The sequence below is a fragment of the Balaenoptera borealis genome (genome assembly GCF_965194805.1).
Source record: "Balaenoptera borealis genome assembly, chromosome: 5".
NCBI classification, from domain to species: domain Eukaryota; kingdom Metazoa; phylum Chordata; class Mammalia; order Artiodactyla; family Balaenopteridae; genus Balaenoptera; species Balaenoptera borealis.
In genome coordinates this window covers 94,057,118-94,085,099 of record NC_138862.1, presented here as the reverse complement: position 1 = coordinate 94,085,099, position 27,982 = coordinate 94,057,118, and the positions used below count along the sequence as shown (strand labels likewise).

The 27,982-nt window shown below is 34.3% G+C and overlaps 1 protein-coding gene across 9 annotated transcripts in view; it reads left to right on the top strand.

Annotated features, from left to right (window-relative positions):
• Positions 1–27,982, top strand: part of ECT2 (epithelial cell transforming 2) — a 67,675-nt gene that overhangs the window by 6,036 nt on the left and 33,657 nt on the right. For 7 of the 9 annotated variants that reach the window (XM_082393937.1, XM_082393935.1, XM_082393943.1 and 4 more), the window contains 14 exons: positions 325–507; positions 2,332–2,421; positions 3,274–3,381; positions 4,340–4,413; positions 5,126–5,256; positions 5,400–5,515; positions 5,616–5,678; positions 7,038–7,260; positions 11,392–11,528; positions 15,282–15,401; positions 22,964–23,032; positions 24,166–24,276; positions 24,938–25,034; positions 26,973–27,054. In XM_082393937.1, the coding sequence (XP_082250063.1) occupies positions 325–507; positions 2,332–2,421; positions 3,274–3,381; positions 4,340–4,413; positions 5,126–5,256; positions 5,400–5,515; positions 5,616–5,678; positions 7,038–7,260; positions 11,392–11,528; positions 15,282–15,401; positions 22,964–23,032; positions 24,166–24,276; positions 24,938–25,034; positions 26,973–27,054 (1,604 nt within the window). The remainder of the gene's footprint in view (positions 1–324; positions 508–2,331; positions 2,422–3,273; positions 3,382–4,339; positions 4,414–5,125; positions 5,257–5,399; positions 5,516–5,615; positions 5,679–7,037; positions 7,261–11,391; positions 11,529–15,281; positions 15,402–22,963; positions 23,033–24,165; positions 24,277–24,937; positions 25,035–26,972; positions 27,055–27,982) is intronic. The other 2 variants (XM_082393936.1, XM_082393942.1) reach the window with 1 other exon arrangement.

Below are 27,982 nucleotides of genomic sequence, written 5' to 3'. Positions count from 1 at the left end.
AAAATTCATCATCTTTATATGCATACTAGATGTTTTATAATGACTACCAAGTCATGTCAGAAGCTTATGCCTTTATAATAATCTTCAAAATTTAAGATCTTAATATGGATTGAGATATGTTTATATAAAAACATAAGTAAAGAAATATGACATATGACTGTTAACTATTAAGTATAATGCTTATTGTATGATTCACAACTTCTACAAATATAAAAATAAAAATGTTGATATTGAATTGATTTTTAGGTCTTATTTACAGAGACACATGAATTAATTTTATAATATATAAATTTTGTTTCTAATAACTCCATGAAAAAAATCAAGGAAATTAAAGTGCCATTTGTAAAGATGGAATCAGTTGAAGAACTTAAAAGTTTGGATTCTCCAGAATTTGAAAATGTATTCATAGTCACGGACTTCCAGGATTCTGTCTTTAATGAGTTATACAAGACTGACTGTAGAGTTATTGGACCACCAGTTGTATTAAACTGTGCACAAAAAGGAGAGGTAAGAAAGAATATATGCTTATTATAACTTCTCAAGGTTAAATTTTTATTAAAGAATTTTTATGCAGAAAAATTTCATTAATTGTTGAGAATATGAATATTTAGGTTAGGAATAGTAGTGGCTACTCTAATATAGTCCTTTAATTCTAAACAATATTATTTACATATATTTAGTCTCAATACCTGCAGTATCTTGGGAAGTAGTAGTTTGCTTAAACTTGAGTTCTAAAGATGTGTACATATACATAAACTTTAATTTTCCTCCACACAGAACAGGTACCACAGTTCCATTTTTATCAGTTTCTGCATGATTTAAAATTAGGGAAATTACTTTAGCTATTTATTTATTTATTTATTCATTCATTCATTCATTCATGGCTGTGTTGGGTCTTCGTTGCTGCGTGCAGGCTGTTTCTATTTGCAGTGAGCGGGGGCTACTCTTCATTGCGGCACGTGGGCTTCTCATTGTGGTGGCTTCTCGTTGCGGAGCACAGGCTCTAGGCGCGCGGGCTTCAGTAGTTGTGGCACGTGGGCTCAGTAGTTGTGGCTCGCCAGCTCTAGAGTGCAGGCTCAGTAGTTGTGGTGCATGGGCTTAGTTGCTTTGCGGCATGTGGGATCTTCCCAGACCAGGGCTTGAACCCATGTCCCCTGCGTTGGCAGGAGGATTCTTAACCACTGCACCACCAGGGAAGTCCTACTTTAGCTTTTTGTTTTTAAACAGCATTTCAGTGCAAGAGTTGCAGTAGAATTAATACCTATTCTTTGTTTTTTATTGCTCTGTTTTGGCATTCTTAAGTTTGCCTTAACTTTAAATTGCTTGGGTCTTTGTGCTTCTTTTGTTATAGATACTAGTAATGAGCACATGATAATCTTTAATTCTGTTTTGATTCAGAAGTGTTGCTTTCAGAAACCACATAAACTTTTTAAAGGCCAAAATTATGGAAAAGAACATTCCTGCATAATAGTGGGAATTAAATATATATTTTTAACCATTCTCTTTCATGTATAGATAGATAGATAAAACCATTTGTTAAATTATTATTTTTTTTTTATAGTTGAGTTTTTTCCTTTTTTTTTTTTTTTAATTAATTTATTTATTTTCGGCTATGTTGGGTCTTCTTTTCTTTGTGAGGACTTTCTCTGGTTGCGGCAAGCGGGGGCCACTCTTCATCGCGGTGCGCGGGCCTCTCACTGTCGCGGCCTCTCCCGTTGCGGAGCACAGGCTCCAGACGCGCAGGCTCAGTAGTTGTGGCTCACGGGCTTAGTTGCTCCGCGGCATGTGGGATCTTTTCAGACCAGGGCTAGAACCCATGTCCCCTGCATTGGCAGGCAGATTCTTAACCACTGCGCCACCAGGGAAGCCCCCCATTTGTTAAATTATTTACTATCTCCATTTTTTAGCTCATAAATTGGAATCATATTTGGTTCAAGTATATGTATTATTAGTATTTATTAGAAAATATTTTTGACCTCTTTTAACTTTAATTTGAAGCACTTACAGTAGTGTATGGAAATCTTTCCTTATAATACTTCATATGTGTCAAAGTACATTTTGGAAATAAAGGTTTGGGTATGAATATTTATGTTTTATTTGCCAGTAGTAAAGTGTGTTTAGATGATGTGTATCGAATACGATATGGGAATCATGGGAAATTTTTATTGTGAAACTGGTTTTTTGCTATTTGTTGCATATTGAAAGATGCAAGTATATCTTTGGATTGGGAAAGTTAATTGGCAAGAGAGGGAAATATGTTTAGCTTGAGAAAGATGTGTTCTATTTTTACTGTAAAGAAACTCACAGATTTAAAATTGTTGTATCCTTCAGCCTTTGCCATTTTCATGTCGCCCACTCTATTGTACAAGCATGATGAATCTAGTACTATGTTTTACTGGATTCAGGAAGAAAGAAGAACTAGTAAGTATTTTAAAACATTCTATTCAAAGAATATTTTTTTCTAGCAAAATAAATTTAAATTAGCTTTTTTTTTGGTAGTTATATCATGGTTTTATTTTTAAAATATTGAAGGAGAAATTACTATGAATATACTAGGTCTTAAACTTTGTGAAGAAGTAACTCTGAAGAGCCTTGTAAAGAAACACATATTTTGTCTAGGATAGCTGGTATGTGAATTAGAAAAATTTCATGACTATCTAATCTGTTTAAACTGTCTTTTTGTTAAGTATCACATCAGCCACATTATTTGAAGTTTTTGTTTACGCATTGTGATTTTTTGTTATGCAGGTCCAGCCTTAAAGCATTCTCATTGCTCTAGAGAATTCATAGAAACTTCTTTCTTTGATCCATAAAATTTTTTATGTTGGAGCTAATGGGGTAGTACTCTAATTTTGTGAGAGGAATCTTGGTGTGATGGCAACCTGGTTTTAAAAAAATAATGTACTGGGGACACAGTTTTTCCAGGCATGAGCCCGATGTGTCCCCCTTTGCTTGGCAAAGCAATAAAGCTATTCTTTTCTACTTTACCCCCCTCCAAAAAGTAATATATTTGCTTTTTTACTTGTGTGAAAGCCAGTTGTTAATTAACTTAGTTTTGTGTGATCATCTTTACTAGCTTATCTCTGTATAATTTTGCCTGTGCCAATAAGGCAAATGAACCTTTAATTTTTTTGACATAAAATTTATCTTTATAAAAATCTCATATGTACCTTATAAATAGAAAGTATTCAGTAAATGCTAAATGAATTATAAACATAGTTTAAAATTTTGTTCAAATTAATCATAAAGTCAATGTTTACATTTTCTTTTGAGGTCAGATTGGTGACATTGGTTCATCACATGGGTGGAGTTATTCGAAAAGACTTTAATTCAAAAGTTACACATTTGGTGGCAAATTGTACACAAGGAGAAAAATTCAGGGTATGTAAACTTCGGTATTTTTGTGTATTTCAATATAGCACTGTTTGAGGATGGATTTAATAATAGTGCTCTTATCCTGTCTATTTCCCCCATAATTTATTGAGGATCAGAAATTCAATTTTTGCTATATGCACATATAGTAAAAATTTTAAATCACAGGAGTGTGGCCCCTGAGGTTTGAAGGAGGCAGTGGAACTTGAGTTAGGTCTTGAAAGATGATTGGGATTGTGGAGGTTGGTAGGTGGATAACAGTTTAGGCAGATGAGTAATATTAGCAAAGATTACTATGAGCAGTGGTGAATAAGGAGGTCAGAAGGTGATGAGGGCAGATATTTCTCTCTTATCTAAGAGCAGAACTTTGTTCTTATAAAATGGTTCCAAGATTTAACTTGTGAAAATTATAAAAGAACAGGAGAAAATACTTTTATTGGGATTAAAGTCTTAGCTTAAGATTGCACTTGAATATGTTAGGAAGAGTTTATCACTTTGTTCCCACCCTCCATCAGTGTATTTATGTAGCAAATGGTAATTTTAGGGTATTGTTGAATTCCTGGGAGGTATACAATTCATATCTAAGGTTTTAGTGACTTAATCAGAAATTTTCTCTTACTCTTACTGCTGTCTTGGGGGTTAGTACTTCCAAGGAGGTAAACACAAAGAGAAATAGAAATGTAATAAAGGTGAACTTAATTAACTTCACAGATGTATTTATTTAAAATACGGTGAAACAGTTTGGACATCATGGAACTTGTTTCAAAGTTATTTTAACCTAAATTGTATGATGGAAAGATAGTTTTTTCTGTTAATTTTTATTTATATTTTGTTACAAAGCAGATGAACAATGATCTAAGACTGTGCAAAAGATGTATGTATATAATTGCTTATAACTTGCATGAATGCAGTTATTTAAGGTAAAAATTCACCATATAATTAATGATAAACATGTTTATGTTTTTAGATAGCTGTGAGCCTGGGTACTCCAATTATGAAACCAGAATGGATATATAAAGCTTGGGAAAGGCGGAATGAACAGTAAGTGTTCAGAAATTCAGTAGTTAATTATGTGAATCAGTCACGTTGTGTCATGAAGATAAACCCACATGCCCAAAATTCATAGATTAGTATGTAAAAAATTAATTCAGTCTTTGTGAAGCTTAGGGAATAAAGTCTAGGAGGAGCAAAGTTTTGTTTATAAATAATTGAAAATGGCAAGACATCTATGATATCTTTGAACTTCACTTTGTGAAATAATTTAATAACCATTAAGAACATTCTAAAATTATCAGGTAATAGCTTAATGCATCTGGATGTTTGGGTTGTGCTGTATTTTTTCTTATTTTCTGTTTGTCTGGTTACATTTTAAGTGGTGATTGCATTTCGTAACCTTGTTAAACTTTACAATCTCATAATTCCTTGCTGTTGTACTTCATTATTACTTAAGATTTTATGAAACTATAGAACTCCTGGAATGCATATAAAATTTCATGTACAGAGTAGAGATTTGCTTCTTGTAAAGATTACCCGTGATTAAACTTTGTGAGACGTTAACTTCTGGGATGACTGAGGACACGTCAATTTTTTTTTTAACTGAGGTTTTCATGAACATTTCAGGACCAAATGTAAAATATTTTCAATAAATAGGTTATGCTAAAACCTTGAGAATTACCGTAGATTTATAAATTAATCTGCCTAACTTATTGAATTTCCGTTAAGCTGGTTTTAGAAGAGTGTATTTTGTTTTTAGGGATTTCTGTGCATCATTTGATGAGTTTAGAAATGAATTTAAAGTTCCTCCATTTCAAGATTGCATTTTAAGTTTCCTGGGATTTTCAGATGAAGAGAAAACCAATATGGAAGAAATGACTGAAATGCAAGGTAGAATTTAGCATAATTTAAAAGTTATATGTATTTTATTCCTTACTGCTGCTGATCACTTCCTGGTGAATATGCCTCTTTAAAAATTTGGGCCTGGGGCTAAATAGTTGGGCTTATGTATGCTTGTATGCTTTCCCCTTTAGGAGGAAACTATTTACCTGTTGGAGATGAAAGATGCACTCACCTTATAGTTGAAGAGAATATAGTAAAAGAACTTCCATTTGAACCTTCAAAGAAACTTTATGTTGTCAAGCAAGAGGCAAGTAATTCTAGAATGAGATTGGTTTTTAAAACACATTGGTAATATTGATAGCTTTTCTGATGAGATAAATTCTTAATTAAAATGTTCTTCCTCCTAGTGGTTCTGGGGAAGCATTCAGATGGATGCCCGAGCTGGAGAAACTATGTATTTATATGAAAAGGTATGCTTTTTGTCCCTTTTGTCATTTGTTCTGTGAAGTTGATTGTATAAAGATGACACTTTTTTATCCCAAAAGAGCACAGTATAATTAGCACACAGGTCATCTTATTTGTCATATTTAGGGGTTTCAGAATAATTAAACAGTTGGATATTGAGTAATAGTCTATGTAGATTTAATGTACTGGATCTTATTTTAATCTAATACATTTCATTCTGTGCAAATTCTTGGTAATACCATTATGCACAGTAACATCCCTATCTTCAAAAACTTAGAACCTTAAAGGAAAGAGAGATGTGCAAACAGTTATAGTGCTGAATGAAATGTGCTATAATTAATTGAGTAATGTATGTATTCTAACTAGCTTCACTCTGAGAGACTCAGGCAGGATTGAAAGAGCAAATAAATATTGAGCCAGCTTCCTAGGCTAACCTGGTAAGGACATTCATGTTAGATAGCAGGTGGGAGAGGGTGTGAAAACTTGAAAGTACATTAAAATAGCAAGTAGTTTAGTATGGCTTTGGAAAAGAATGTGGGAAAGAAGGCCAACAGATAAAGCAGACTAGATAGGCAGAATCAAGTTTTTAATATGTTAAAGGGTTTGGATTTGGCCTGGAAGTATTGGAACCACTGAAGAATATTAAGGGGAGAGATGGCATTTTAAAAATGACTGTAGTAGAAGGAATATAGGCAAGGAAAAATCCAGCCTTCATGCTGGATCTTGGTGAAAAGTAGTATCATTCACCAAAATGTGACATAAAGGTATAGAAACAGGCTTTAAGGAAAATTTACTTCAGTTCGAGATTTAATAATTTTGAATGGAATATTTGAAAGTGAAGGTGTGGATTTATTGTGTTTCTATAAAATCTAAATATGTACTCTGTTGTGTTCTCTTTGGACTCTCTTATTCTCAATGTAAGGTTCCTGACAAAGTTTAAAAAATATGCCTTAGATTTCAGAAGAGAACTCCTAAAATCAAGTGGTATTTGACAAATATTGGAGAGCACTATGTCCAAGCATTGTGCTAAATGCCAGAGATATGGTGAATGAAATATGAATGGTCTCTGTCTTCCTGGAGTTTATGGCCTAATGGGGAGTAGACAGTAGGGAAGCTTACAGCCGAATATGTAATAGTAATAGTGCTATGGAGAAAAAGCATTAGGTGTTAGGGGTTAGACAATTACAATGGTCCTTTGATTATTATGTTTCATGAAGCTTCTGAATTACATGGAAGAGTATATAGATGTACAATTATTGTGCGAAATCCCGATTTTGTCAGACTCGTAAATATATTTTTCTTTTGTTCCTGTCTCAGTAAAGAACCACGGAAGTAAAATTGAGCTTTTGTGCTTTTGATTGCAGGCTAATACACCTGAGCTCAAGAAATCAGTATCACTGCTTTCTCTAAATACCCCAAACAGCAATCGCAAAAGACGTCGTTTAAAAGAGACACTTGCTCAGCTTTCAAGAGAGACAGACATGTCACCTTTCCCTCCCCGTAAGCGCCCGTCAGCTGAACATTCCCTTTCTATAGGGTCACTCCTAGATATCTCCAACACACCAGAATCTAGCATTAACTACGGAGGTAATTCACATTTAAAAAAATTGGTCTCTAAATTTAGTGGAATAGAATAATTATTAGAATATAGATAAATCCCTACTACAGTGAGTATGGAAGGCTCTTTGTTTTACATTAATTAATTTATTTATTTTTGGCTGCGTTGGGTCTTCGTTGCTGCACGCGAGCTTTCTTTAGTTGCGGCGAGCGGGGCTACTGTTCGTTTCGGTGTGCAGGCTTCTCCTTGCGGTGGCTTCTCTTGTTGCGGATCAGGGGCTCTAGGCATGGGGGCTTCAGTAGTTGTGGCTGTCGGGTTCTAGAGCGCAGGCTCAGTAGTTGTGACGCACAGGCTTAGTTGCTCCGCGGCATGTGGGATCTTCCCGGACCAGGGCTTGAACCTGTCTCCCCTGCATTGGCAGGCGGATTCTTAACCACTTAGCCACCAGGGAAGTCCCAGAAGGTCTCTGTTTTTAATGACCTTTGTTCTGTCTGAGGAGAAAAGGCACATGAAAATGCTTATATTTAATAGTTGCTTGCTATATACTAACTGTTTATGTATTTTGTGTATTTATAAGATAGGTTTTATTGTCCCTGTTTTACAGATGACTAGATTGAGGTTAGAGAAGTAAAACTTGTCTGGGGTCACACAGCTAGAAAGTGATAGAACTGTTCAAAGAGCAGACTCTTAACACACAGGAATCATAGAAGATGTCACATAGATAATGGAGAAAATAGGTACAGTGAAGTCAGAGGAAGGTGAATTGACTTTGTTCTCAGCTGATACAGGAAGCCACCTATAATTAGCTCTTCTCCCTTGATCTTCAGTTTTTCCCCTCTGTTTTTTTTTAGTGTGCACACAAATTTGTTGTGTTTTCTAATTTATGAAACAATGAAAACCTTCCCTGGACTCTGTAATACTTTCCACTTACTATCCCATCTCCCTCTTCCCTTTCATATAAGTACTCTTGAAGGAATCACCTTGATCCATTGTCTCATTTCCTTGCCTTTTATTTTCCTTTCAATTCATTCCAGTTGAATTTCATTGCTCTTGCTGGGGGTGCTGACAGTTTTTGTGTAATCAGCAGCATTCAACACATTAGCAGCTACTTCTTCCTGGGCACATTTTTAAATTTTGGCTTTTGTGTATAACTCGTTTCACGTTCTCCTTGACCTAAATTCTCTCTCCAACTCTAAATGTGGAATATTATTCCTGAGTCGTTTCTTCTCCATTGAATTCTTCCTAAATGATCTCATTTAATTCCATGGCTTTTCTATATGCTGTTGACTCCCAAATTTGAGGTTTTCCCTGTCCAACTATATACTTGACACCTCCTTGTTCATGTCTAATACACATCCTAAACTTAACATAATCAAATTAGAACTCTTGATTCTCTCTGCCACTCCAACTCTGTTCCTTTGTTACCCTTCCTTTATCAACCTTTTCTGTAAAAATGGTCTCTCTTAGACAATTGCAGTGGTCCCCAAGGTGGTCTCCCTGTACTCATTTTTGCCTTTCTACATGCAGACTAACCAGTCTCTAAAAACGTATAAATTAGTTCATGCCGTTCCTCTGCATGAAGTCATTCAATGGCTTTGTATTACCGTAGCTTTCAGGTTCCTATGTAATCTTTCTTCACCTACTTCTAACCTCATGTGCTTTTGTCCTCCACTAATCCTCTCTGGGTGTCAGTCATAATATCTTTATTATTCTTCGGATTTTTCTACTACAACCATACCTCAGGAACTTTATATTTGCTCTCCCTGTCTTAAAGAAATCTTATCGGGGTTCTCTTTAAAGTTAAGTCTCTGTCCCACTACTCCTTCCTACCAACCCGTTACCTGGTTGTTGTCTTCAGTAGTAGTTATCACTGTTAGAAATTGTTTGTTTACTCCTTTATTTTACTTGCTTCACCAGAATGTAAGCTGGAAGAGAACAAGAACTTTGTCTAGCTTCTCTGCTTTATTCCCAGTGCCTAGTATAGAGTAGGTACTCACTAAATATTCATGGAAGGAATTGAAAGTCAATTTAAGGTAGGCCCAGAAGACTGAGGTGGATTTGAGATTATAAGAGGAGCAAGAATACAGGTAACAGCGTACAAAATGAGTTTTTAGGGAATAGTGACTAGGTCAGTTTGCTTGGAGTATGGAGGAGTAAGAGTCAAATTAGAAAGGTTAATTGGGGCCTAATATTAGAGAACTTTGAAATCAGACTGGCATGTCTGATCTGTATATTGTCATCAGCAAGGAACTTTAGAAACTTGAGCAGCAGAGTGATTCATTGAGTAAGTAATTTGTAGTGGATTATTCTGAAGAATGACTAGAAGTAAGGCAGTTTTGAGAGAGCCTGACCATGAAGTAATCTCTAGAGACTTGGGCCACAAGGTAATAAGGCCCTAAACCAGGGTTGATGATGTTTGGAAAGAAAAGTAAGAAGCACTGGGGAAATATTGATAGAATGGAGTGATAGAGAGGGAGGAAGAGGAGAAGATGGCAAAGTATTAAATGGAAGAAATTCTACCTTAGCAAAAATAGAAAGTTTATATTTTGGAGGAAGGAGTGTAGTTTGAGAGAAAATCCAGGTTAAATTGAGGTAGAAATGTCCAGTAGGCATTTGGAAAAGCTGGGCCAGGTGCTTGGGCGGGGGATTATGATTAGATATGTAGATCTAAGAATTTACTGGTTCTATAATCATGGTGGACATAATGGGCATGAGATGGTAAGAGATGAACATGCAGGACTGAAGCTTGAATATGAAGTTGAGGGGACAGAAGGAAATGAACCACTAAAGAAAACAGACATGACAACTGCTATATATTAGGTATTCTGAATAATAGAATACCCAGTTTGTAGATCACTGCTTAGACACAATAATTAAATTAGATCAGTGTTATGTCAGTTTTTTTCCCCCTAAAGTATACCGTAATGGCAGAGGCTCCTGGGTCTGGTGAGTGTAGCCCAAAATAATATATGGCAAGTGGGAAATTCTTTGAAGCCTGTTTTTTTGTTTTTTGTTTTTTTAAAACATTCAGAACTCCACAGTATGCATGATTGTTTAAATTAATGCTTAAGATTACTTATCATTGAGTAAATTTGATATGCTGGGACTATATATTGTCTTCTTTCATGTCATTCTATTATGTGGTATACATTCCTTTTCCTATTGAGAAACTTGCTATTAGGAGATTCTGTATATAATGTTTAAGTATTCTAACCATATTGATAGTAAGAAAATTTATTTTAAGCTTTTATGAAATTTCATTAAGAATTTTTTCTTGAGATACATATAAAATATACTAATGCATCCTCCCTCCAATTTGGGTTAGACTTATGTTAAGATACTTTAACAGAGAATTTAGTTAATGTTGTTGGGGGGTTTTTTTTTTTTTTTTTAAGGGAGTCTTTCTCCATATATATATATGAAAAGTTTTCCATTACTGTGACTGTGTAATCGTAACAACCTTTTCCTCCTTTTTTAACTTAAATATCTTTATATATTGCTGTAAAGATTCCTATACTCTCAGATTTCCTAAATGGAAATATTCTGCCATATTTGCTTTAGTATTCATTCATTCATTCATTCTCTCTCTCTCTCTCTCTCTTTTTTTACATACACGTGTATTTTTTATATCTGTGCTGTTTTGAGAGTAAGTTGGAGATATGATGTGCCTCTACCTCTAAATACTTAATTGTGTATTTCCCAAAATACAGGAACATTTCTTACATAAGTACAGTATAAGTATTGTAATTAGGAAATTAATATTTAATACTATGATCTACTCTATAGACCTTTAAATTTTACCAGTTATTCCACTAATGTCCTAATGTGCTTTTAAGCAAAAGAAAAAAGTTTTTTCTGGCTTAGGATCCAATCCACGATCACAGGTTGTTGTGTTATCTTTCTCTAGTCTCTTCTTAATCTGGAACAGTTCTTTTTTTAAATCAATCTTTGTTTTTAATGACCTCGATATTTTTGAAGAGTACATGACCATTATTTTTTTCTGGCCTTATTCTAGGAGGAAATTCTACTTTAATGAGAATGTGTATGGTGGTATATTTATAAGAGTAGATATCTTTCCCTTTTTTTCTGTTAAATTTGTACAGTGTTTGGTACTTACATCTGACTTCCATTTTAAATCTTTCCTCCTTTTTACCTTTTAGAAACACCAAAATCTTGTACTAAGTCATCTAAAAATTCTACTCCAGTTCCTTCAAAGCAGTCAGCCAGGTGGCAAGTTGCAAGAGAGCTCTATCAGACTGAAAGTAATTACGTAAATATATTGGCCACAATTATTCAGGTAAGAGTTTGGAAAAATGATCTCTGTTCCAGTGTTTATAAGTAAAAAAATCTAAGTGGTATTATTTTTTATAAGAAAATTATATAAGCATAGAATTTGAACATAGATATTAAAAATGAAAATGTATGACAAAAACTGCTCTTAGGGAAATGGCATAACTGTAAGATTAGCGCTTTATTCATGCAGAAATAGCATCTTTTTTTAATAGTGACTTTAAAGAGAGAAGGATCCTCAATAGACAATCTTAGAGGGGACTGAGTTTAATTCAGAATTTAGCAGCTTCCATGTCAAGGTACTACATTCATATTTGGAAGTGGTAGCTTTTTCTGATAATGTGTATTCTAGAGTCACTGCTTTATTTAGTACTATATATATATGGAAAAGCAATTAGCAATGAAGCATAACAATATGGCTGTCAGTAATTTTTTTTAGTAATCCTTTACTGTGTCGAGTTTTCTTAAATTACGCAGTAGTCATATGTTGACTCATTGCTTACTAATATTAAAATGTACTATGAAGTTATTTCTGAAGAAAAACAATTCTAATGAATCCTTGTAGGTTGAGATTGAAGAAGATATTAAGGAATAAATCAAAATTCAAGGTTCTGAAAGACACAATAATAGGACATTATTTGGAATCTGTAGAAAGAAGGAATAACTTTGGTTGTGGTAATGAAGGAGATAGTTTGTCAGGAAAATAAGGTTGATACCACCAAGCTTGACTTTGAATAGAAAAATGATAGGGAGTTTCTGATTTGGGTTTAATTTTTAACTCATCTCTATTTGAAATCTTAATATATCTCATTAAGGTCCAATATAATGGCCTTTAGTTGCTTGTACCATTGATAAAATGCATGAATAAGAAATGAAAAGACTTCTTTCTTGGTATTCACAGAGAGATTATTCTTCACAGTTAATTTGTTTAGCAGTAGTCAGGGTTTTATGAGGCCCTCTGCTATATTAAACTTCACTTGTTTTAAGTCAGCTCTGCTCTTCTTCCTCAAGGGAAATCATCCTAGATGAGTTTCTTGTTGAAGTTTTTATAGTCAGCCAAAATGGGGTTGAGTAGCAGAAAATCCTTTTGGCATATACTGTTCATGTACTTCGGTAGCATTTATTACCTAGAAATGTAAATCCTTTCAGGCCATGGTAAAGGCACTGGAGTTTCAGAATTTTAATTTGCATATCAATTAAATTCACTAAAACTTCTTTTTTAAAAGCACTTGTAATTATTACACTGTAGACAGACTTTTATACCACTGTGCTTAGTATAAACTCACCTAAGTTTACTTAAAAGATTGTGGTCTAAATTCATGATAGTGTTCTCTTTAAGCTTTTTTTTTTTTTTTTTAAATTATTATTTATTTATTTTTGGCTGTGTTGGGTCTTCGTTTCTGTGCGAGGGCTTTCTCTAGTTGCGGCAAGCGGGGGCCACTCTTCATCGCGGTGCACAGGCCTCTCACTATCGCGGCCTCTCTTGTTGCGGAGCATAGGCTCCAGACGCACAGGCTCAGTAGTTGTGGCTCACGGGCCTAGTTGCTCCGCGGCATGTGGTATCTTCCCAGACCAGGGCTCGAACCCGTGTCTCCTGCACTGGCAGGCAGATTCCCAACCACTGTGCCACCAGGGAAGCCCTAAGCTTTCTATTTTAGGACTAATGTGTCTTTTTTTTTTTTTTTTTAGTTTGGATTTGGAATAGCTTAATTTTAACTTAGCCCCCAAATTAAGTGACTATCCAGAAGCTTGTTGATGTATTCCAAATAATACTTAGGTACCTTTTTTTTTTTAAATTATTTATTTATTTATGGCTGTGTTGGGTCTTCGTTTCTGTGCGAGGGCTTTCTCTAGCTGTGGCAAGCGGGGGCCACTCTTCATCGCGGTGCGCGGGCCTGTCACCGTCGCGGCCTCTCTTGTTGCGGAGCACAGGCTCCAGACGCGCAGGCTCAGTAGTTGTGGCTCACGGGCCTAGCCGCTCCGCGGCATGTGTGATCTTCCCGGACCGGGGCACGAACCCGTGTCCCCTGCATTGGCAGGTGGATTCCCAACCACTGCGCCACCAGGGAAGCCCTAAACACACTTTTAATTTTACTGGAAGTTGTTAGTATGTTGGAAACTAGGTTTTGTGTCGGTCTTCTGTTCCCACTGAGGCTTTTATAGGTGAAGCTCAACTTTCATCAGTTTAGGCAAATGTCTTTGGGGCAAAAGTTGATTTAGTACTCAACTTTCTACTTTCACTTAGATTTTGGCCTCTGAAGGTAACTCACTTTCTTGTCAACTTATCGCTGTATTTAGAAAGAGGTTTTTCTTCAGTATTTTGTTTTCAGCAGGTAGCTTTCACCATACTTACAGAAATGGAAAGCCTGAATATATATATATATGTGTGTGTGTGTGTGTGTATATATATGTGTGTGTGTGTGTGTGTGTGTGTGTGTGTGTGTGTATATATTTTTTTTTTTAAGGGGGGGATAAACTGTTGTAGAATTGTAGTCGTTCTTAAAAATAGGAACAATTCATAATCTTAATGAAGTTTCTTACTATTTAGAATGTACTTTCTTCCCCCCCTTCCTTGCTTCCTTCAATCCCCTCCTGCCCGTTGTGCTGTTGTCATTCATTTTACTTCTACATATGTTAAGAACACAATAATACATTATTATTTTTACTTTGAATAGTCAATGAACATTTTAAAATTTAAGTCAAATTTTATTAATTATATAGTAAAATTGACTCTTTGATGTACATTTCCGTGAATTTTAACACATGTGAAAATTTGTTTAAGCACTACTACAATCAGGATACAGAATATTTCCATCCCCCAAAAAACTCCTGGTACTATTCCTTTATGTCACACCCTTTTCTCCTTCCACCTCCTGGTAACCACTGATCTCTTCTCCATTTTTACAATTTTGTGGTTTTTGAAAATGTCGTAAAATGGAATCATATAATACAGGTAGTCCCCAACCTTTTTGGTACCAGGGGCCGGTTTCGTGGAAGACAATTATTCCAGGTATGGTGGGGGTGCGGGGGATGGTTTCTGGATGATTCAAGGGCATTACATTATTGTGCACTTTATTTCTATTATTATTACATTGTAATATATAATGAAAAAATTATACAACGCACCATAATGCAGAATCAGTGGGAGCCCTGAGCTTGTTTTCACTTTCCACTCCTGATAGGGTTTTGATACGAGTCTGCAAGCAATTGATTTATTGTGGTCTCTGTGCAGTCAGACCTCTCTGCTAACAATGATCTGTATTTGCAGCCGCTCCCCATCACTGCCTCAGCTCCACCTCAGATCAACATGGTTATAAACAGGTCTTCTAGCTTCACATCCAGTCTTTTCCCCCTAAACCAAGTTTTTTTTGCTACCATTTAAAAACATTTAGTACTTATATTAAGTGTATGACTGCTTATTGCTTTGTTCCTTAGTTACTTGAATAAAAAAGTAGAAATTACTCTGAATCATACTAACAATTTTAATGATTTGTAGAACTGTAATAAACTTTTATTAGATTCTAATGTAATTTTATTACAAGATTGTATATACACACAGATGAATAAATAAATAGGATAAAACAGACTAGAAAATGTTATGAGAAAAGGTCTCAAATTTAAGGAGAAGTATTTTTTTTTCAACTTTTTTTTAATTTCCATTAACATCATAGCTCTCCTTTATCACTGTCTGTATGTTAGATTTTTAATTTTTTTTTTCTTTTTCCACAATCTACCTAAACTAATCTTTTTTACCTTTTAGTTATTTCAAGTGCCATTAGAAGAGGAAGGACAACGAGGTGGGCCTATCCTTGCACCAGAAGAGATTAAGACTATTTTTGGTAGTATTCCAGATATCTTTGATGTGCACACTAAGATAAAGGTAAATTTGTATATGTTAATGTGGTAATTCTTTTTACGTTGTGTATATTTACTATGATTTTTCAGGTACTTCTGACCAGCTAAATAAGTTTTGTATTTAAAATTTCTTTTGTCCCTTTGCTCCAGTGCCTTATTCATATTTGCTGTTTGCCTGTTTTTTGATTTTGATTAATTTGAAAATAAGGAATTTAGACCTTATGAAGTCTTTTCTATAGAGACATGTGTTTGCTAGTACTATTTTTCTTATTTTCCTGCTGTTGTTCATCTTAAGTTGTGTGTTTTTGGTTTGCTTTGGTTTGTTTGAAAAACTGTGAAGTTGGAAGGGACTCGAGATCATTTCATTCATTTCTATCTGTATGGTCAGATACATGCCAAAACCGTGTAAGACAATGCTATCCTCTTTTTAATGATTTTCCCTTGATGAAGGGTCCATGAATTCCAGGTATCAATCTCTCATAGTAAAGTAATTTTGGGACAGGTTTAGCTGAACCCTTAAAAGTAGTTTAGCATTATTTCCTCTTATTTTTCCTATGTGATGCCTGAGCAAAATTTATCAGTTTTCCTCTCAAAACAACCCACATTAATGTTTATTCCAGCTTTGTGCAGTGGCAATATCATAGCCAATGAGATTTATCTGAGGCGTGCTATTATTGCTGATTGAAAACTTTTCCCTAAATGTTTATTCTATATTATAATAAAAAGATCAATCTGAATTACAGAATGTTTTCAAACAAATACATTAACTTACTTTTGATTTTACTGCACATTGTGGACAAAAATATAAAAGATCTAGAAGTTAATAAAAATGCAATTTATCAAATGCTTGTATTTTGTATTTTATCAAAATCCTTGACCATATTTCACTTATTTCTAGATTTACAAGTAATTTTGAAGGAGGCTTTCTTTTCTTAAAAAGCTATAGAATCTCAGGCTAGTTTCTCCTTATTTGCAGTTAGGATTCTGGATATTTGAAGAGTAAAATTTTCTTGGAATGGTTTTTTTTTTTCCGTAAGAAACACTGAGAGGCATAAAGGTAGAGTGGAAAGGAAAGCAGGTTTTCATCTTGGTGTTTTACTACTAATTTGTGGATCACTTTGTGTTAGTCATTTAGCCAGTCTGGGTGTGCAAGTTCCCGTCCAATATAAAATGTGACATACTTTTTATGTGTATAGGATCATAATCTCAATTCAGAAAATCATGTTCTCTGATTGACTGGAGCTTTTTTTTAAAAAAGAAAAAAATATTTTTTTTTTTAACTAGATGAAAGAGTCTCTAAATTCTATAGTGCTTTCAAAAGTTTCATATACATAATTTCATATAATCCCATAATAACCCTCTTTTTCCACACTACCCTTATATTGCCCTCCTCGCTTCCATCTTCCCACCGGTAACCACTAGTTTGTTCTCTATATCTGTGAGGCTGCTTTTTTGTTTCATTCACTAGTGAGTCACTGGAGCTTTGAAAACGATGGTCACCCTTTAGTTTTCTAATGTGTAACATAATTTTTTAAGCTTCTTTTATAAACTTGGATTACCAGTATTTCAACTAGTAGTTGTTTTTTAGCTGATTTCAGGTTTGTCCTACATTTAAAATTTTAAAACCTGTGTTTTTTTCTACAATGATGCCAATGTGTGCTGTCAAACATTTATTTGTAAAATAAAGGAGAAAAGGAAAAAGGAGTAGAAAAAACCTATAATCCCATAACCCAAATACTCCTAAAATTTTGTTGCATAACATTTTTTTTCTCTTTTGAATGTAGCCCACCATTTATCAAGTACTGCCACATCTATTGAACATTACCAAGAAGTTGATATTATAATTGTCCACATTTTACAGATGTGAAACTGCTACATACAGAGATTAAATACCTTTTCTGAAGTCAGTCATATAATAAATTCTGGACACTGAACTCGAACCCTTTTTTGTCTAACTTCTAAGTCTGTTCTCCTAAACCCTAATGTTGTCTTGCCTCCCCCTTCTGATGAGATAAAATTGACATATAACATTGTATTAGTTTTAGGTGTACAACATAATGGATTGATATATGTATGTATTGCAAAATGGTCACCACAATAAGTTTAGTTAACATCTGCCACCACACATAGTTTTTTTTTTTTTTTTCCTTTGTGATGAGAACTTTTAAGATCTACTCTCAGCAACTTTCAGATATACAAAACAGTATTGTTAACTATAGTCACCATGCTCTACATTACAGCCTAAGGACTTATTTTTCTTATAACTGGAAGTTTGCACCTTTTGACCACGTTTACGCATTTCACCCACCCTCCTCCCCCTGCCTCTGGCAACTACCAATCTGTTCTCTGTATCTATGACGTTTTTTTTTTTAAAGATTCCACATGTAAGTGAGATCATATAGTATTTGTTTTCTCTGACTTATCTCACGTAGCATAATGCCCTCAGGGTCCATCCATGTTGTCACAGATGGCAGGATAACCTTCTTTTCATGGCTGAATAATATTTCATTGTATATACCACATTTTCTTTATCCATTAATTCATTTATGGACACTTAGTTTCTTTCCATGTCCTGACTATTACTAATGCTGTATTGCTTCTTGATTATCATGCTGTAGATTTATTCTTTTAATATGTAAATGAATAAACCGTGTAAATGTGGCTTAGGTTTGTACAGTTTTTCATATCATCTTATTGGTATGGTATTCCTGGGAAGCACTGGTATCTGTATTTTACAGCATTCCATAGTGGTTTCAGAGATGGACTGTGGAATAAAGTAGATTTGGGTTTGAAGTAAGGTAACTTTAATTGCTTCAGTTTTCTTATCTGTAAAATGGGTATAGTATATGAATCATGGGTGGTTGTGAAATTTTTATTCTCAATTTTTACATTTTTATAAGTCACTAAGCATAGTGCCTAACACTGAGCATTCAATAAATGACAATAGCAATTCATATTACCAATAAACTAAATTCAGAAGGCAAGTAAACTAATGTTTAGATGTTTTGTGAAGGACTAGAATCATTTTTTACCCACTGTGTTTACAACCATTGTCTGGCACTTAGATTTCTATCAGTAAATATTTGCTGAACATTGGTCATGCTACTTTTAAATGTCCAAATCAGGACTGGAACTTAGTGTATTTTGTCATCCTAGATATCATGTGGATACCTTTAGCCTTATTCTTAATTTGCCTCCAACTTTTAGCATGCTAATATTTAGATTAAGTTGAGAATTTTTGAGATTGTTATGAACACCTCTTTTCCTATGTGTGAATTTTTCCTTTTCAGGGCTAATCACCATTGGTCCTTGATGTGCAAATGCCTGCTTTTGTATGGAACTATGATGAAACAAAAGAGAAAGGAAAGGGTTGGAGGGAGAAGGTTTTCTTTCTGTGTTTATGCTTTGTTATTTGCTAATTTAGTGTAAGTCCTAAGGTACCTTGTACTTGTTTCAGGAACAGGTGTATACCGGGAAATCTGTTAATTTGGTGTATTGTGAGCTAAGCAAAAGAGAAACCCATCTTGTATAAAAATAGATGGTAACAGGACAGAAGAAATCTTAGCGAGGAAGAAGAGAAGGAAGGAACTTAGCTTTCTTAATCCCATCTGCTTACAACTTCCTCTACTTTTGCAATATGCTTTGGGAGCTATGCTCTATGTCTTAGAACTATAGAGTTCCCCTTTCTTATGGTCAGGAGGTAACTTTGGGAGCATCCGATGGAGAATTGTGTAATGGACAAGGAGGAGACATGTCCCAGGGTCTGTACGAAACTGAGTCAAGCATATTCCTACAGAAACATTGTAAGAAATGGTGGCACTATGAATAATGCTCTTTGGGGCTCGCCTGCCCACCTGACTCCCCGTTTCTGATGGGGAGAACTGTGGTACAGATCAAGTAGAATGACGTAGAATCAGGAGTCAGACAAGCCTGAGTATGAATACTGGTTCACAACTGTGTGATTTGGGACAAATTAATGTCTCTAAGCCTTAGTTTCTTTACTTAGTCCCTGAGCTAACAGTTGATTAGGGCAGAGATCTTTATTTAATCAACAAGCACGAGGATTTAAAGGTTAACCAGAAACAGTAGACTATTTTTCAGATCCCCTAGAGATTATTTTGCTTTCTGATAACAATATTCTTATATAAGTATATGCAGTCATCCTGTAATTTTTTACACTTTAAAAATGTACCACTAGATTATATTGGCAGAGCTATAAGTTTTTTTTTTTTTTTGCGTCACAGTTTTCCAAATATCTCCCTTATTTATATTAAATACATAGGAAAATATAGTTAATAGCTTATTGAGCACTACTATAGGGTTAGGGTTAGGGTTTCTTCTAAGTGCTATACAAGTATTAACTAATTTAATCCTTTATGAGATAGTCATTACTATCCTCAGTTTTCATAATAGAAAATTGAAGCACTTTAAGGTTAAGTAACTTGCCTAACAGCACAAAACTAACAGGCTCTAGAACCAGTATTTAAAACGAACTGGTCAGTGCCAGAATTCACTACATTATATTGTTCCAAGATTAGTCTTATTTATAATCTTTTTCTTCTTTTGTTTCTTTCAAGTGCAATTTTAAACAGTTAAATCTTAGTTCTTGACTCTGTGAGCTGTTAAATTATTCTTGCTTGAGTTCACCTTTATGCTATTGGAAGTAAATTTTTTTCCTTTTGGCGTTTCTGAATCTGCAGAATATAGGGTAGTGGTTCTTAAATTATTTGGTCTCAGGGTCCCTTTTCATTCTTAAAAATGACTGAGGAACTTATGTTTATATGGGTTTTATCTATTGGTATTAACTGTTTTTGAAATTAAAACAAAAATTGAATAGTATTTTTAAAAATGCCTCAGTTTTTTTAACAGCTGTATTGAGGTACATTTTACATCTTTAAATTCAACCTTTTTGAAATATACGATTCAATGATTTTAATAACTTTACCAAGTCATGCAACCACCACCATAAATCCATTTTAGAGCATTTCACCTTCCCCATTAAGATCCTTCATACCCATTTGTAGTTAATCCCAATTCCTAGCCCCGGGTCCAGGCAACCACTAATCTACTTTCTTATGAATTTGCCTTTTCTAGACACTTCATATAAATGTGAATATATAATATGTGGTATCTTATGTCTGGCTTCTTTCACTTAGCATATTCTTGAATTTCATCTATGATTTAGTACGTTAGTAGTTTGTTCCTGTGTGTGGCCAGATAATAGTCTATTATACAGCTATGCTACATTTCTTTATCCATTCACCAACTGATGGAAATTTAGGTTGTTTTCAGTTTTTGGCTGTTAGGAATAATGCTGATACGAGCATTATGTGCAAATCTTCGTTTGAGCATGCTTTCATTCTCTTCCGTAGATACTTAGGAGTAGTAGAATTGCTAGGTCATATTGGTAGTCTTATATTTAAAATTTTTGAGAAACTGCCAGGTTTTTACATCATTTTATATTCTCACCAGTAATGTATAAGAGTTCAGATTTCTACACGTTCTTGCCAATACTTATCCTTTTTCTTTTATAGCCATTCTGGGATGTGAAGTGATTTTGATTTACATTTCCCTAATGATTAATGATGTTGAGCATCTTTTCATGTGCTTGTTAGCCATTCATATATTACCTTTGTGAAATGTGTGCTTAGATCTGGTGCCCATTTTTTGGTTGGGTTGTTTGTTGTCTTACTGAGTTGTAAGAGTTCTCTGTAAACTATAGATACAAGTCCTTTATCAGCTATGTGTTTTGCAGGTATTTCCTCCCAGCCTGTTGTTGCTTGTCATTTCATTTATTTAGTGGTGTCTTTTGAAGTACCAAAAGTTTTAATTTTGATGAAGTCCTGTTTATCCATTTTTTAAAATGTAATGTGCTTTTGGTGTCATATCTAAGAAATTTTTTCCTAACCCAAGGTTTTGAAGATTTTCTCCTATATTTTCTTCTAGAGGTTGTATTGTTTTAACTCTTACAATTAGGTCTAGAACTGATCTTGAGTTCATTTTTGGCTGAGGTGAGGGTTTAAGTTCATCTTTTTTTGTGTGGATATCCAGTTTTAAAAACATACATTAATAAATTTAAAGTAATAATGACTCATTATATGATAGCATAAATAACATGTTCTTTTTGAAAAATAACTAATTTCCAAAACAGAAATAGTGAGGAGTGATGTTGGTTTATGGTTTTTTTTTTCTGTCTGGCTTAATAGAAGACTATTTCTCCTGCCTACTTCTTAATTCATTCTGTTGCAGTATCACACATCATATGTATAGCCTCTAGAAAACTCTGTTGTATCCTTATGAGAGAATTAGAATAAAAAAGTCAAATAATGCCTTAGTATTGTAATAAAAATAGTTTAATCTCATGGATCCCACTAAAAATGTGTGTTTGGGGGGGGTCTGCATGTAACACTTTGAAAAGCTCTTGTATAAGTTTATTGATTAATTTCTACTTTAAAGTCACTTTTAGGATTTCAATTAGGGCGTGTCATTTCTTGGCATCTCATTTTATCATCTGATTTGTGTTTTATTTTATTATCCTAGAAAGCTTTTAAGTGTCTTCTAAATTTTTGCAAATATGTAGTATTTTAGGATGATGATTGAGAAATTTTATAGGCCAGGGATTAGCAAACTATAGTCAGTGGACCAAATCCAGCCAATTTAGGATTTTGGTAAAGTTTTGCTTGTTTTGATAAGGAAAGTTTTATTGATACACAGCCACACACAATCATTTATGTATTATCTATGGCTCCTTCCACTCTACAAGGACAGAGTTGAGGATGTGTGACAGAAACCTTGTGGCCTGCAAGCCTTAAAATACTTACCTTCTGTCCCTTTAAGTAAAGTTTGCTGACCCCGTTATAGATTACAGTTTCTAATGGCTGATGCTTCAGCAGCAAGATCAAAAGTAGTTTTCTATAATTAATTAATTCTATAATTAATCACACCATCAGCTTTATAGTTAATAATTAGAAAAGATACTGAACTACCACATCATACTGGGAAGTTAGACTTAGTCTTTTTTTTTTTTAATAAATTTATTTATTTTTATTTTTTTGTTTTTGCCTGCGTTGGGTCTTTGCTGCTGCTCACGGGCTTTTTCCTAGTTGCGGCAAGTGGGGGCTACTCTTCGTTGCAGTGCACGGGCTTCTCATTGCGGTGGCTTCTCTTGTTGCGGAGCATGGGCCCTAGGTGCGTGGGCTTCAGTAGTTGTGGTGCGCGGGCTCAGTAGTTGCGGCTCACGGGCTTAGTTGCTCCACGGCATGTGGGATCTTCCCGGATCAGGGCTTGAGCCCTTGTCCCCTGCATTGGCAGGTGGATTCTTAACCACTGCGCCACCCAGGGAAGTCCCTAGACTTAAGTCTTATTGACTTGACATTCTTTATATTTTCCTAATTATTTTTCAAAGGATATTTTCCTCATAGTCAAAAAGTTAATTTCTTATTGAGGAGAAAGAATGTTATTAATTGTTATACACATCAAATTAAGATACATTGTAAAGTGCATCTTTCAAATGAATATCTTAAATATTAAAAGATGTTAAAGGGATTGTCAAAATCAATCTCCTAGTCCCATTTTGTGTTTTTTCAGGATGATCTTGAAGACCTTATTGTTAATTGGGATGAGAGCAAAAGTATTGGTGATATCTTTCTTAAATATGTAAGTATTTTATTTCTTTTTTAAGTTTTCAGATTAAAGTATCATCTCAACAAGGACTGGCAGGGAATGAAAGTTACCTGTTTAAATGTGAGAGCTTTTTAAACACTTTGACATAGTTGTGTTTGTAAAATATATTAGAAGTGTTCTTGTCTTCTGAAACATGCCTTCTATATACAGTCTAACACTTTCTTGATAGCTTAAGGTCATCATTAGGAACACTAATTGTTGTATTGTGCTACAAACATTTTACTATATATCATGTTATTTGCCTCTTATAAATAGCCACAGATTAATGATTTTTTTAAATTTTTCAGTAATCGAGTTTTAGTCATTTCTTTCCTTAGTTGATAGCAGTTTTTACTGTCTTTGTGTCTGCATAAAAGTTTCTAATGAACTGTTTCGTCTCTAAGAACAACATAGTTTATCAAATAAAGTATATTAATTTTGGATGAGGTGCTGTGAATAGGATTTATAAATTTCTGTCAGTCTCTTTGGATATGACTTATAAGTTTCACTGCCTTGGATTCTTGCCCATTTATTTTTGTTTTCCGAGGTCTCCTAACTTTAATCTTTTCCCTATATCCCTTAGATGTTTTTTTTTCTGGTTGGTTGAGAATTCCAAATATGCAAATTATTGTCCCATATCTTTTTGATACCTGTTAGTCTCAATTAGTCAAGACATTTTCCTTTTTTTTGTTTTCATTTTACCCAGTACAGTTGGTCTTTTAATGGTGGTTTGGATCCTTCAGTAGATAATAGCATGTTCTTGGATTCTGCATAGATCAACTATAATTACTATACTCTGAATTTATAGAAGTTTTAAAACTTTGTCATGTTTATATCAATACTATAAGCTTTAATATACTTCTTTTTCTTTTTGAGTCTTTATTTGCTTTTCAGGCTTTAGGCTCTGGGTACCAATTGATGCATTTTGTTTAGCAGTTAACTCAGTAGTTAGTGAAAAGTTTATAAAATAAATTCCTGTACTTAACTTGAGAAGAAACTTATTTTAAACTTTTATTTTGGGTCCAGTATGTCAGATTTTGACTATTGATTATTCAACTTTAAGTTTCATTGACTAAGGGTAACATCCATTACCAATTAATGTGTTGTTTTTTTTTAATTGTTGCTAGTCAAAAGATTTGGTAAAAACGTACCCTCCCTTTGTGAACTTCTTTGAAATGAGCAAGGAAACAATTATTAAATGTGAAAAACAGAAACCAAGATTTCATGCTTTTCTGAAGGTAATGTACATTTCTTTCAAATAAAAATCTAAGGAGTTCATTAAAATTATACTTTTAGTAAAAATGTATCCATGTAAGAACACCTTAATGTTATCTGTTAACTTTAGCTTTACCTGAGAGTGGCAGTGATGTTTGGCTTCTCAAGTTTTGACATGCTACAAGCAGGATCCAAGAGGCAGCTGAATGAATATGAGTGTTGTCTGTGGTTTTTTGTTTTTTTTTTCTTTTTAAATTTATGCACGTTTTAGTTCTCAAACACCTCTAAAAATTTTCCGATGAGTTTTGTTTTGCTTTTAATGATTTTATTTTCTTACCAGTGCCTTACTTTGTTTATCCAAATGGTATCAGCATAATTAATATTTTAAATTTGTTTTTTTTCTTTTGAATGGTGTAGAGGTAAGAGAAACTCAAATGAAATGTATACGAATGCTTAGAGAATTCACTCTCTGTTTAAGGTGTTAGTCCTTGGCTTGCCAGCAGGCCATTTCAGGCCTTGGGGGATTATTTAGCCACAGTAATCTGCCAGAGAACAACTGCCACCCTACTTCTCCTCTTAGTTCTTATCAGGGCACAAATGATAAAAGTGTAATCTAATAAATGTAATGTCTAATCTTTGGAGAAAACCTTTTAAGTAATTATTGAATAAATTAATTCCTTTCAGATAAACCAAGCTAAACCAGAATGTGGACGGCAAAGCCTTGTTGAACTTCTCATCCGACCAGTACAGAGGTTACCCAGTGTTGCATTACTTTTAAATGGTACTTGTCTGATCTGTTTCCAGACAATTTTGGATGTTTCTATGGAATTGTTTTGTTCTAAAAAATTTGAAAAATTTCTTATTTTCAAAATGCTCTTAGGTTTCAGCTTTAAAGCTTATATCTTTTACATAGGAAATATCTTTATGGATAATCTGAATAATCACTGGTGCTACAGAAATTCACTCTGGCTTAAAATGCTTTATTTGTTGTGATGTCAGTTATATTGACTAGTATTGTTCTCTTTGTCTCTCTACTAAAAGTCTTCTTATATTTCATGGTGCATCACTGATTTCACAGTTTACATCCACACGAAATTCACCCACAAAATCACAAGATCAGAGATGATTAATATGTCTCAAGTTATTTAGTCTTTTTCTGAATCTTAGTAAAAGTTCTTTATGCTTCATTTTATGCTTTTTTTTTCTTACATTGTGCAGAACACTCTTGAAACATACATCCATTTATTCTAAAACTTAAACTACAGATATCAATGAAAGAGATTTTTATAGCAGTCAATTTTTATGAATAAATATGAAGAAATTATGGCTGCATGAAAAGAAAGGCATATTTATATGCTTTTATATTTGCCTGACTAAAGTAGTGAATAGTTCTAGGACAGTCAATTTTTTTTTTTTAATTTTTTAATTTATTTGTTTATTTATTTATTTATGGCTGTGTTGGGTCTTCGTTTCTGTGCGAGGGCTTTCTCTAGTTGCGGCAAGTGGGGGTCACTCTTCATCGCGGTGCGCGGGCCTCTCACTATCGCGGCCTCTCTTGTTGCGGAGCACAGGCTCCAGATGCACAGGCTCAGTAATTGTGGCTCATGGGCCTAGTTGCTCCGTGGCATGTGGGATCTTCCCAGACCAGGGCTCGAACCCATGTCCCCTGCATTGGCAGGCAGATTCTCAACCACTGCGCCACCAGGGAAGCCCAGGACAGTCAATTTTTATATTTTTTAAATTTAAGTATGAAAATTAAATTACAAATAGGAATAAGTATAATAAAGCATTTTAGTCCCCAAACCTTAACTACAGTAGTGTGTGTAGCAGATAAGGAGGCTAAATTTGTGACTGTTTAATCTATTATTGTCTTTAAAGTATATTGGTTAAGCTATGAGTTATGGTTGTAACTACAAAAATTGATCATTTTTATTCTCTTTGAGGTTATCTATTGTAGTTCAGAATTACTAGCATATGAGATGATTTCCCCAGTCTTTAAAAGCTATCCTGTTTTACAGATTATAAGAAGAATATATGAATACATGAACTTTTAACTTTACAAAGCAGGGTATTTTTTTAATTTATCTTCATTATTGTTTCATTAAGTACTTATAGGAATCCCATCAAATGTTGTCATGACTAAAATGAACTTGATTTCTAAGCCTTTCTTCTATCATTCCACTTAAAAGATTAGGTGGGCCTGGTATTAGGGAACAAACGGTTAGATGGAACATTATAAGCAACTTGGATAAGAAGAGTCAAAGTGTAAGCATCTCATGAACCTACAAACTAAACAAAACCATCTCTTGAGGACACCAACTGCTCTCTGTGATGGAGCCATGGACCCCGCTATGAAATATAGCATATATAATGATTTCTTAGCTAATTGAGAATCATGTGTTTTCCTTCAGCACTATGGAGAGAGTTTGAAGAATATGGGAGTCCTCAAGCTTTACTAGAAGGGAATTGAAATAGTGTAAGAAAATCTGTTACATATTCTGGAAATTTAGTCAACGAAAAAACATGGAAACTTTAATACATTTAAGAGGAGAGCTCTTAAAAGGAAACACTGCATAAAACATTTTTAAAAGTAAAAGTTAGATATTATTTTTTAAAAATTAATCAACCTGTATCTATCAAAGTGGACAGCATTTTTAAGTCATAGTTGGAAAACCACTGAATTTTTTTTAATCATAGAGAAAACATTTTATCATTACAGATCTTAAGAAGCATACAGCTGAAGAAAATCCTGACAAAAGCACTCTAGAAAAAGCTATTGGATCACTAAAGGAGGTAATGACGTAAGTACATTATTTCAATTTTTTATTGCTCCTTAGATTTAGAATGGAATTGGTAGAACAATTAGAATCATAAATGGTGAGAAAAATATCAATAGCAAAATTCTGTAATAGTATCTAAATTATTTTATAGTAGTGTAGTCACACATTAAAATGTTAGAAGTATTGTTAAGCATACAATAATTAAAAACATATTTCTGAAGGTATTGAACTATTATTTATTTATTTATTTATTTATTTATTTATTTATTTACTTATGGCTGTGTTGGGTCTTCGTTTCTGCGCGAGGGCTTTCTCCAGCTGCGGCAAGTGGGGGCCACCCTTCATCGCGGTGCGCGGGCCTCTCACCATCGCGGCCTCTCTTGTTGCGGAGCACAGGCTCCAGACGCGCAGGCTCAGTAATTGTGGCTCACGGGCCTAGTTGCTCTGTGGCATGTGGGATCCTCCCAGACTGGGGCTCAAACCCGTGTCCCCTGTGTTGGCAGGCAGACTCCCAACCACTGCGCCACCAGGGAAGCCTGGTATTGAACTATTATGCAGAGAGTAACAATGGTTTAGAAATTTGAAAATGTTATAAATACAGTAGTAGACATTTTCTTCATATACCTCCAGTCTTAGCTTGTTTTTGTCTTCATATTCTTATAAACTACCCAAATGGAAATTGGGAATTTGACCATGATGAAAAGAAGAAGTTTATAATACTTTTTTCACATTAGCTTTGACTTTTTGTTTCTTACTTTGAATTCTATGGAATTAAATTGATACGGTTTGTTGGAGATGTATTAAAAGTATACACTCAAAGAAATTTACTAGGGAACTTGATTGTTAAATTTAAGCTGTTTACTGTAGGTTTAACTTGGAGACATAGCACTGATCAGAAATGATTTTTTCCAGACTAATATGATCAGAATTGAAAACTCTGTTGCTGTTC